General features: G+C 38.8%; 1 protein-coding gene across 2 annotated transcripts in view; it reads left to right on the top strand.

Moving 5' to 3' along the window:
• Window positions 1-12,356, top strand: part of PDS5A (PDS5 cohesin associated factor A) — a 77,169-nt gene that overhangs the window by 19,928 nt on the left and 44,885 nt on the right. For both annotated transcript variants that reach the window (XM_079305746.1, XM_079305747.1), the window contains exons 3-4: window positions 11,074-11,277; window positions 11,641-11,727. In XM_079305746.1, coding sequence (XP_079161872.1) covers window positions 11,074-11,277; window positions 11,641-11,727 — 291 coding nt within the window. The remainder of the gene's footprint in view (window positions 1-11,073; window positions 11,278-11,640; window positions 11,728-12,356) is intronic.

The following is a 12,356-nucleotide window of genomic DNA, read 5'->3' as shown; positions in this document are numbered from 1 at the left end:
CTAAACAAACCAGAAAATTCATAACTAAAGAGTATTTTCTTGTCAACCCATGGTCCCATTGTTCTGTTATTGTGTAGGATGTCATTATGTGCAATTGCTGGTCATTCAACAAGATGCATGAAAGAAATTCTAATTTATTTATTTTCTTACTGTCACAGATAAAAGAAATTTTAATTTTTCCTGCTTTTAAAAGAAATAGACTGTGCAGTCAGTTAAAAATCAAGGTACAAAAAGTTCACATAATTTTATGCTTTATGAGGTGTTCAGCTGAATCACAGTTTGCAAGATTGCTGAAAGAGAAAAACACTTCTTGGAATAAACTTTTTTTTTTTTTAAATCTCATTTATTTATAGTGTTGAAACATATATTGGGTTTGCATGGCCAACCTTTTGTAGTGGATGTGGGGTATAGGGGTGGTTTCTGTGAGAAGCTGCCAGAAGCTTCCTCTGTGTCTGGCAGAGCCAATCCCTGATGGCTCCAAACATGAACGTGCTGCTGCCCGAGGCTGGGCCAAATAGAAATGGAGGTAATGCCTCTATGTTAACAGATTTAAGAAGGAAAAAAAAAGCTATTTGCGTTGATGGAAGCCAGAGAAAGAGAGGGGTGAGAATGTATGAGAGGAACTAATCTGCAGACACCCAGGTCAATGGAGGAGGTGGCAGAGGAGATGCTGCAGGTACTGGAGCTGAGATTCCTCTGGAGCTGTGAGGTGAGGCAGCTGTGCCCCTGCAGCCCATGCAGGACCTGGAGATGCTGAGATCCACCTGCAACCCATGGAGGAGACCCAGGCCAGAGCAGGTGGATGCCTGAGAAGAGGCTGTGACCCTGGGGGAGCCCTGTCTGGAGCAGGTCCTGGAAGGGAGGCTGTGACCCTGGGGGAGCCCTGTCTGGAGCAGGTCCTGGCAGGGAGGCTGTGACCCTGGGGGAGCCCTGTCTGGAGCAGGTCCTGGCAGGGAGGCTGTGACCCTGGGGGAGCCCTGTCTGGAGCAGGTCCTGGAAGGGAGGCTGTGACCCTGGGGGAGCCCTGTCTGGAGCAGGTCCTGACAGGGAGGCCTGTCTGGAGCAGGTCCTGACAGGGAGGCCTGTCTGGAGCAGGTCCTGGCAGGGAAGCCTGTCTGGAGCAGGTCCTGGCAGGGAAGCCTGTCTGGAGCAGGTCCTGGCAGGGATCTGCAGACCCATGGAGAGAGGAGCCCATGCTGGATCAGGTGTCCTTGTGACGCCTTGGGGACCCACGCAGGAACAGCCTGTCCTTGAAGGGCTGCACCCTGTGGGAGGGTGACCTGTGTTGGAGCAGTTTGTGGAGAACTGTTGCCTGTGAGGTGGATTCCTGCTGGAGTTCTTGGAGAACTGTCTCCTATGTGAGGGACCCCACACTGGAGCAAGAGGACTCCTCCTGAGAAGAGATAACGTGTGACAAACTGACCATAATCCCCATTCCCTGTCTTGTCTGCTGCTGGGGGAGGAGGTAGGATTGGGAAGGAGGGAGGGATAGGAGAGAAGGTGTTTTTAAGTTTTATTTCTCATTATCCTGCTCTGATTTTGTTAGTAATAAATTAACTATTTCTAATTTGAGCCTGTTTTGCCTGTGACAGTATTTGGTGAGTGATTTCTCTGTCTGTATCTCAAGTCATGAACCCTTTGTTATATTTTTTCTCTCCTGTCCAGCTGTGGAGGGGAGTGGTAGAGGCTTTGGTGGGTGTCTGGCATGCAGCCAGGATCAACCTACTACAAAACACAAGCAGGAAAAGGCATGGTGCTCTTTATACATGCCCTGTTCTGGTTGTCAGGAGAGTGTACCATGCCATAACATAGAAATAGACATGGGTATACTCTTTACAACATCAGTACTGTTGGCAGCAGGGCTCTCTAGGTGTGTTTAATGTGAAACCCTAATACATGATTGAGTTGTAAGAATTGATCTTAATCACTTCAGAACAAATCTTTACAGTCAATTCACTAGAAATCCAAATGCCATTGTTTAGTCTAGCACCACCTTCTCTTTGTAGGAGGAAATGAATTAACACACAATATTGAGCTGGTTATGAAGAATCCTTTCTCTCACATCTGGAAGCTATTATCAGAGCATTTGCAAAACTTCATATGGAAATAGGAATTCCTTTGCCATGGGTAATAAGGTTTGAAGAATTTTTTGGTTTTGCCCCAGCCATATATAACACTTGCCATTAAACCTAGGGGAAGAGGTCTTGAATTATGATTAGAAGATTTAAAAAATAGGCTCTTTTTAGTCCTTCTGCAAAACTCTTCTGTTATGTATCTATGTAGGTGGAAGCAAAGTTTCTGAGAATTTAGGTGACTTTAGGAATCTTCTTAGAGTATTCAAAAATTATTAGTCTTTGGCAGAAAAATTGCAAAGAATACAATTATAAATCTTTCCAGTATTAAAGACTAGATACTTCTGAGGACCGAATAATTAAAAAAAATAAAAATAAAATTGGTGCTGTGACACCACACTTAAATTATAGATGTGTATGAGAGAGGGAATAGTGTGAGTCTGAAAACATAATGTGCTGATAAATTCTGAGCATTCTTTTCAATCATGTATTGTTAAAATTGTGTGATTTGATTGTGGCTATAGGTTGTGTCATAGAAAAATTGTATGAACAGTTTAAAACTGGGATAGCAAAACACCTTTGGAATTGCAATATTGGTACACCCAAACTAACAATATTTCTCAATGTTTCTTACATAAAAATAACTTTAAAAGATCTTGGATTGAGTAGCCAAGTATTGTCATGCTTCCAAAGCTGCTTGGAAATAAAAAGTAGGTACCAAGAAATAATTTTTGTTGGTCACAAACCATACAGTGACCTAATGTCAGGTAGTACTCTGTACACTTGAAAACCTTTTAGCTGTTTGGGAAATGTGATGAGGTGGGTTGCTTTTGTTCATCACAGCCAAGGAGAATTTGTATTAAGTCAAATAATTTGAGTGGAATTCACCCAGTGAGAGCTTTTAGGTTTAATGTTGATTAAACCATAGTGAGGAATAATGAGAGAAAATAAAACTATGACTTCATCAAGTTGTGAAGGACTGAATAAGGGAATTCTGATGCATCAGTTGAGGCTGCTCAATGAAATCTTTGACTAAACAGCTTCTGTTGAAAAACCTTATAAAATTTAGTGCTGGGTAAGGACACAGGTGGTGAATACTGTTTTATACTTCCTTTATATGAATCAAATAGGTATGCTCATTTGCATATTGTGGGAATGTTCTCTGTGCAATACTGAAGTTGTAATGAACCTTTACCTCCAAAAGTATGAGACTGAGAATATGATGAAAATAATAAGAATCTGGAAGGTGAAGAAAATGGTGGCCTAAAAAGATAAATGAGAAACCTCTGCTGTCTCGGGTCATGATGAAACCCCAGCAAACAGATTATTAAATTAAAATGAAGAAGTTAGTTGGCACATTGGATACAAGTTCTGAAAATTACTGTAGCAGCACATTTCTGAGACCTTGAATTTAAAATGATTGGTGATTACATCTTATGGCAGTTTTTACTAAATAGAAGTAAAAATAAATTTTGGGGTGATCTAGTAGGATTTGGCTATCTATAGCTGCCAGTTTCATGCTTCCTGAGCTTACCACTAGTAAGGTTAGGAATTCATGCCTCTATTGGGTTGTTTAGAGTTTATGCACTGGAAAGGCTTAAGTTCTTCCCTTCCTGGTCTTGGCCATTGAAGTCTAACTATTTTCTTGCTACTGGAATGTATCTGATCTGTCTAGGATCTAACTGTGCCTCTCAGAAAACTATCCAGGACTTTTCCCAAGAGGCTTTTCAGACAGATCAGTAAATTAAATTTAATCATGGAGTTGTTCAACAAGTGTGCTGGCACTGCATGGCCAGAAGCATGGTAGGGTGAGTAACAGGAAAGAGAGAAGGAGATGGTGGCTGCAAGTGGTTAAACGGATCTCCATGTCACATGAAGCCAAAACCAGACAGAAATTCAGACCTGTTTGCCAACCAGTTATCTTAGCAGTACACAGTTCAAACCTGTCTCCAAACAGCTAGGATTTTGATTGCATGTGATTAGTCAATAGTCATCATTTCAAAAGAAATGACAGATTATAAAGATTCCTTTTAATTGTATTGTTGCAATAGTGTGAACATAATTGAGCTTGCAGGTTGTTCTTACACATAAAGCATAGTGGTACCTGCTTAAACACAAAAGAAACTGCCTTGAGTTTAAAGTACATTTACTTGGGAAGAAAAAGCATATGTTACTATTGCATGTAGTGGTGAAGGAACTGAAGGTGTACAAAAATAGTTTTGAATCTTTCAAAATCTACTTTAGTAAAAATTTAAAATCGGTGGTATTGTCTAAAATATTCAATTCTGAGAACATTATATTTTGACAGTGTTGTGATGGTAAGAACAGGCATGTATTTTCTTTGTTGCACATCATGAATCTAATTTTTTCCATGGGCTTGTACATGGCCAAAGAGTACAGGATTTATCACATGCAGAGATTACATCAGCATTAAGATTATGGTCTGCTGGGAAGGAAGGACAGACTTTTACTTCTTTTGCACCGCTGTAATCCTGGGAAGGATACTTTCTTGGAACTTTTCCTTGAGCAGTCCATATGAGGTGCTGTAACCAAGATGTCAATCTGATGGATTGTCAATACATGACTGGTTTTTGCAGAGCAAAAAGAGCTGCAGAGCAGTTTTAAAAGAATGTTCTAATTTGTTCCATGGAAAGTATTTTGGATTAAGGCATCTGATTTTTCTCATTTTATTTGCCTTGTTTCCCCCTTTTGTTGCATTCATGTTACTGTGAAGATTCTTACAGCTTTACAATAGAACTGGAATTCTACTGTGTGTTAATTACAAAGATATAATATGGAGGTAATTATACTATCCCTCTCCCAATTTGGTAACAATACTTGTCTTATTTATGTGATATTTGAATTCATTTTGTAGTTACTTCAAAATGTGTATCAAGGAAGTTACTTCAAGTAATCCAAGCACTATCTGCTCCATATATTGTTTTTATTACTAGTAGTAGTCATAGGAGTCAGTCTTTATACTTCTTCATATGTCAGATTGATTTAATGACTATGTTCTTGGAAAATAGTCTGACTTGCTTGATGTAAGTAAAATACAGAATAATGCTGCTTCACCAATGAGAAGATAGTGGTAAATTACCAGTCTGTGACTTCTTTGCTTGTGATTGGTCAGTTGGCTGGGACTCCAAAGAAAAACCTGGTGTGGGTCAGTCCCCAGGGGAAGAATAGCCAGTTCAACTGTTTGCCCAAGTGAAGGGGGGGGGTATCTCTATGACTACCATTGCTGCTTTTGCATCAGCTTTACATCTCATATGATAAATTTGTAGTCACATCTGGAAACCCTGTTCATTGGCCTCACATGGTGAGCAGGAGATTTATATAAAGAAGAAAGCAAATAGTCTTTGCCCCTCAAAGTGTATATGCTTTATATTGTCTTCTGTTCAACTTTTTGTTTTCTTTTCTCCCCTCCCCCAGATTATCCAAAGCCAGTTAAATGTGTTGTCAGATAATACAGATTAAAGAATTTGTAGTGAAAATGGGGTATTGCCCTCCTCTGAACTTGCTCCAGCACTTAAAAGTCTTTCCTGAATTTAGAGCCCCAGAACTGAAAACAGGATTGAGGGTGTGGTCTCACCAGTGCCAGATACAGAGGGTCAGTCCCTGCCCTGTCCTGCTGACCACCCTTGTGCAGACACAGGCCAGGGTGCCACTGGCCTCCTGGGCCACCTGGGCACACACTGGCTCATGCTCAGCAGCTGTTGACCAGCACTCCCAGGCCCTTTTCCACCAGGCAGCTTTCCAGCCACTCTGTCCCAGCCTGTGGCACTGCCTGGTGCCACAAGTGCAGGACCTGCAGGGACCTTATTGAACCTCACAGCACTGGCCTTGGCTCACCAGTCTGTCCAAGTCCTTCTGCAGAGCCTTTTGCCCTCCAGCAGATAATACTCCCACCCTACATAGTGTCATCTGTGAATTTCCTGAGGGTGCACCTAATCCCTTCCAGATCATTAATGCAGTACTGGCCCCAAAGAGAGGTTTTTAGCTTTTATTTTTAATTAGCACAGTCTGGCAAATGTCTCCTTACAAGAAAATGCATTTGAGACTCGTTTAGCAGGTACCTACTGTACCTGTGTCATTTTAAATTTATTTTTTTTTAATTAGTGAGGATAATCAGGACTAAGTAATGTGTTTCCAATCAGCATTTGGTGTTTTTAGCATTTCATGAGTTGTATTGCTGATTTTTCCTTTCCTTCCTCTGTCATATCCTGCAATTGCATTTTCATTGTTTCCATGTACATAGCCTTATGTTGGCTCATAAATTCTTCACAATTGATTACTAAATGTTCATCTTTCTCCTCTTCTGTTGTTTACAGCAGATACGGTCTTAATAGCATAAGTTCTTGGATTTAAGCACGATAATGATTTACCAATGGTGATTTTTTGGTATTTTTGTTGTTCTCATAGAGTATCCTGTCCTCTACTGCAATTCTGTAACTGTGTCATCACCATCAGTTCCTACTTCTTGTACCACAGTTTTTTATGGAAATAGGATCAGCTATAACACCATTATCCACTGATAAATTCATTCAATTCCAAAACGTTTTTAGTTTATAACTTTAGGAAGGGGCTGTGGACACAATATTGGCCTAATTTTCATCTTTTTCAAGCTCCTCTGTTTCCATGTGGCTCAATGTGATGCTGTTCTGGACACTCAAACTAAGTTTCTTGTCATGATCTTGTATAGAGTGTTGATTATTTTTAATAAAAAGACATGGGCTGTTTTGAGACAAGGGCTATCAAAGTAATTTGCTTTTCATGTTTTACCCTGTTTTTCTTGGCTTCTGGGCTTATTTGCCTCTTGCAGATTTGATTTGTGTTATAAAATTCTTTTGGTATCAGCCTATTGGATCTATTGGCAAGATGTCATTTCTTGATTATTACCTCAATATGTGGTGCTTTCTCCTTAGTTGCTCTCTCCTTTGTTTGGGCATTAGCTTGGGTGGTGTCTGTGTGTGTGTATAGTTTATTGTTTGGGATAATTTTGCTCGTTTGTAGTTTAAAGAAAAGCCAACAAAACCTGTGTTACTACATTTGTGATTTAATTTGTCAGGAGTTTAAAGATTTTGAAATTACAATCATCTAGTCATCCCAATTTGAGTATTTTTCTTTTTTTTTTCTTCACACTTTAATGTCTCTTTTCCATGTTTGTTTGGTGCTTCTGGCTGATATTTAGGACTCTGATATGAGGCTGATGAAGACTTCTCATCCTAAATCTTCACTGCATTGAAGTATTTTTTTTCAGAGACATGTCTGTGAAATATTTTGCTAAGTTTTACTGTGAGATCTGAGATAAAAATATAATTTATTGTAAATAGTTAATGGCAAGGACCTGTGGTACTGCTTAAATTGTGTGAGGAAAGATATAAAAACACTCTGATGGCAGAATTGCATTATTTGGGTCTGCTGTGATTTCAGCCTTTTCTTGGCATCTCTCCGTGAATTGTCCTAGCTCTTGAAGTGTCATGAGTTCACATCCATTTGGTTAAGTTTTACTTTCAAATATATTTTGTAATTTAATCCTAGTACTGAAGTTAATTTACAGTAACATCCCTGTTACAACAAATTATATAAAATTCTCTCAGTTGTTGAATTTCTTCTTACAGAGATTGCAAAGGGTTTTTAAAAATGCTGAGTATTTTTCCCTGGTCTTCTTATAATCCAAAGTTTGTTGGAATCCTGTGAATAAGCTGGTGTAAGAACAGTAAAACAAATGCAACATGTACATGCCTTCCCCCTGCTGTGATTGGCTTGGAGGTTTATGCTTGTCCTGCCAACTACAGCAAGACTTTTTTAGATCTGCCTGCTTCCTCCCCTCTGCAGCTGCTGGTTTGAGTCTTTTCTCTGTCTCTACTGATTGCCCTATCCTCTCTTGGTGTTTATATATTTCTGCCCCCTATATTTCTGGAGGCATCAGTATGTTTCAGCAGTAAATGGGCTTCCTGATCCAGAAAACCATTTTCCTAAATCCTACAAATCGGAACAGCAAAAGTTAGTATTCCTGTCTGAGGCATAGCTCTTGCACAAGAGCCACAGCTGAGTCACACACGGGCAAGCTACCATGCTGATTTCATCTTTGGAAACAGGCCACATGTAAGCTGCATGTGGGATGTGGGCAGTGTGAAGAGCCCTTTGGCAACCTCGCGTGTGTTTCAGTGCAGTCAAAGGCTGACAGTCTCACAAGAAGCTGCAGTGTTGTTCATTTTACCTGGTTTCAGGCCTCTAGTCTCACTGAGCTGTTTCCATGGTTGGTGCAGAGTTCCAGGGCCAACTGAGCCAACATCTGTAGATGTCATCATAGACATCTGTGCTTGAACTCAGGGGCTGTATATTTCTCTCCATTGGGTGAAAGGGTAACACAGAGTGACTGGCTTGCATAGTGCATGGTTGATGCAATCAGATGAACACCTTCCTGAAGGCTTTAACTTTTCAATTTTCAGTATGCTCATAACCTGCTGAGAGTGGCTTCATAAATTTTCATTTAGCTGTTCTCACTAATTTGAGTGAAGGCATTTGCATTTCTTCAATGTTACAATCCGATCATTTCACTTATTTGTAGAGTTTAGGAGAGTAAAATTTTGCTTTGATAATTAGAATTTCAGGGTACTGTGGTAAAAATGGCAATAACGTGAATTTCTAGAAAAGTTATAATGCCTTATTTTTTTCAAGCTAACTAAAGTACCAGTATGTGACAAATTAATGGAGATGCATTCAATCAAAAGTGATGCAGAATGAATTTAATCATAAATGTGTATACCTGTATTATGTTTACATTTGCTAGAATTAGTGTTTAAATTGTCTGCTCAATTGTTTGGAAAGGAATGGATGATGTTACATTAATATTATTACAGAATATCCTTCTGTCTCGTTTTTTCCACAGAGTACAGTAACTGATCTTTGTTGTGAAAGCTGCTAAATCTGTATGCTTTTTTTATAACTGAATATAAGTGTTCTAGATAGTAGAACTATCAACTGTGCAGCCAGACATGAATTAGACAGTGCTACTGTAATCTGAAAAAGTAGTGAGTTCCTATTACAGTTTGACCATTTTTTGAGGAATAAAAACTCTTAGTATGGCAACGAGTGGTTTCCAGTTTGGGCATTCAAAACTTTAAGTTATTTGGACTTTAGCCTTTCGTATCTATAGAGTTTATTTTAGGTTTTCAGTTTCATTATCAGGTTATTTTAGCAGATCAGTTTCTGGCTGCATCCAGGACTCCAGGTGAGGCCACCCGTGCAGAGCTGAGCAGGACAATCCCTTCCCTTGGCCAGCTGGTGATGCTGTGCCTGATGCACCTCAGGACACAGCAACAAATGGCCCTGTAACAGGGCAGACCTGAGTTGTCAGTAGAAGAATGTGTTTTGTGCTTTCAATTAGGGTTTTAAAAGCTTAAGAATATTTTTAAGAAAACAGACCAATAAGATGTAATTTGTGTTTTTCTGGACTGTAGGTGTAAAGTTCTCTTTTTCTTTTTTTTTTTTTTTTTTTCTGTTTGTCGTTGTGTAGAGTTTTTCTCGTCTTTTGTCTCCTCTTTTTTGTCTTTGTGGCAAATTGGATTATACTTACACATTTCCAGAAATGGAGAAGGATTTTTAAGTAATGTACTGTAGGAGAGGTTGCTGTCAACATTTATTTAATTCATAAGATCTGCATTTAAAGCTGTATTTCAAAACTCAGGAAGGAAAGAATGTTGAAACACAGCACTTCCATGTTGGAAATAGGGACATGCTTAATAATGGAGAAGCAACCCTAGAATCATTTGAATGACACCATAATAAAAAAATTCTGGTTAGAGTAAGAGATGTATTTATTAGCTGTGTGAATTCAGTCTTCTTTTGTGTTTTACTCTTATTATTCTAGGGGTGAATTTGACCCATCAAGATTTATCATTCTGTGTTCTCTCTTGTATCTCTTCATTGTGTGCATTGTGTATACTATGTCTATAGTGGGCATACCAAATCCTATTGGTATGCAGTGTGTGCCTGTCCTTCACAGTTTTAACTCTAAGGATGCTCAAGGTAACATAGAGGAAGGGAACACAGAGACCAATTTTCACTAAGGTCATTCTGAGAGTCTCTGGCATGTCTGCTTGTTCTGTGCTGACATCCTAGAAGTCATTCTCATCCTTTAGCAAACAGTATTCCAAAAGTTAAATCTGTAACTTTTTATTTCTTCAAATTAAATTCTTAACTTTCAGTTTTGCTAAATCATTATGTTGAGAAGTTTCAATTAACTGGGGTTATATAATAATTAAATTATTTTGGTGGCATTTCACAGGAATTAGTAGTTCTTAGCTGTGCTAGAAGTGAGGAAACCATGTGGTTAATTTTTTACATTATGTTAATAAGGCTAAAGACACAGCTCTAAATATGCAGAAAGAGAGATCTGCAGTGTTAAGACTTATTTTTCATGAGGGATTAAATTATCCAGGATCTAGTTTGTTTGAACTAGATGGAAGGATTGTGCATATGTAAAATACTTTGCGAGGTCTGTACCTCAGTAGGGGCTGAGTATTGAGAGTGGCCTCTTAGGCTCCTTTAGTCCTGGCACAGCTCTGAAGCAGCTGCATTGTATTGTAGCCATGTGTTAGGCCAGATGGCTTACAGCCCCTCAAACCATTCACACTGAGATGATCCTCACTTGGAATTGCAATGGGACGCCTTGAGGAAGAGATGCTGCCATCTCCAACCTCATCTGTGCACAGCAGTTTCTGTGCTGTACCTCAGGTGAAGATTGACAAAGTAAACAGAACTGCAGCGTGGTTTTCAGTGTCTTAATCTGAAATATCAAGTTCAATAAACCTGTAAGTATCAGATTAGCGCTTCCCTTTTTCTGATACTTGTCCTAACAAAAAAATTCTAGCACTAATTGTGATTATGCAGCTGAACATGTATTGATAGCACTGCATCCTTTTTAAAAGTCTTGGTTAGTAATAAGGAATAAAAGCAGAAGGACCTCAATTTTTTTCCCAATGTTTTTCAGATGGTGGTAAAAACCTTCATGGATATGGACCAGGACTCAGAAGATGAGAAGCAGCAGTATCTCCCATTAGCCTTGCACCTTGCATCTGAATTCTTCCTCAGGAATCCCAATAAAGATGTGCGCCTCCTTGTAGCATGTTGCTTGGCTGATATCTTTCGTATCTATGCTCCTGAAGCTCCATATACTTCCCATGACAAACTTAAGGTAAAAATACTTCATAAAATGAAGGATTTTCTCCTACCTTATTCTTACTGAGAAAATATAAACAGCCCCCTTCCTCCCCCCCCCTAAAAAAAAAAAACCAAAACCACCAGAAAAATGTTATGTATACTGAATTTTATTAGTTGCTTTAATCCTGTAAGTCAGTGTAATACTTCAAGGCCAGAGATGTGTAAAGGAATGCTAGATGGCCAGTGTCTCTGTTGGTGATAGCTTTCTGTCAGTACCTAAAAAAGACAATTTAATGTTCTTACATTATGAGTTTGAAAATGTGGATAGATGTCAGTACTAAAGGATTATTTTTTCACTTTCTGCTGAATAAAGCTTATAAACTTTGTTTTTTGACAGGACATATTCTTGTTTATTACAAGACAATTAAAAGGCTTGGAGGATACGAAGAGCCCTCAATTTAACAGATACTTTTACTTGTTAGAGGTAATGCAGTAGTTTAACTTGTAACGTAGATGGTATTAGCTCTGTAAGCTTAAGAAGTGTAATCAGTTGTTCTCCTGATGTGCCACTACGCCTGGCAAAAATCTTCTACTGTGTAAATCACACCAGTTTCATGGAAGTTCAGTGAATTGCTTCTTTCAGTATTTATAATGCTGCTTGTGTTTAATAAAATCTGTCAATCTGTATGACAATTGGTATTTATTAAATTGTGGCCTTTATCTCACAATTCCATACGTTGGAGGTTTTTCATCAAGAGAGAAAGTTTCAAAGGCTGATTAAAATGCAGATGGGCCTATATTGGTGTTGGGAGGAGGAATGTAAGATTTTTGCTTAAAAACATTGTAAAACCATACTCTTGACAAGAGCTAAGTGATGGGGTTCAGAGTGCTTTTAGAAGTAGTATCTCATTTATAAACAAGATATTTAATTTTAAAACATAATGTTTGAAATTGTCTTGTTTCATAGCATGAAGAAAAAATAAGGTTTATTATATTAAAAAGTTCTGCAAATCAGCTTTTATAATTAAGAAATCAGATCATTCTGTATTTAGCTTTTTCTGGATATATTTTTCAAAGCCTCTCTGTGTTAGGAGCTCTTTATATGCAAAGCAA

This window comes from Erithacus rubecula (assembly GCF_903797595.1).
Source record: "Erithacus rubecula genome assembly, chromosome: 5".
In the NCBI taxonomy this organism is placed as follows: Eukaryota; Metazoa; Chordata; class Aves; order Passeriformes; family Muscicapidae; genus Erithacus; species Erithacus rubecula.
This window is presented reverse-complemented; position numbering and strand designations above follow the sequence as displayed.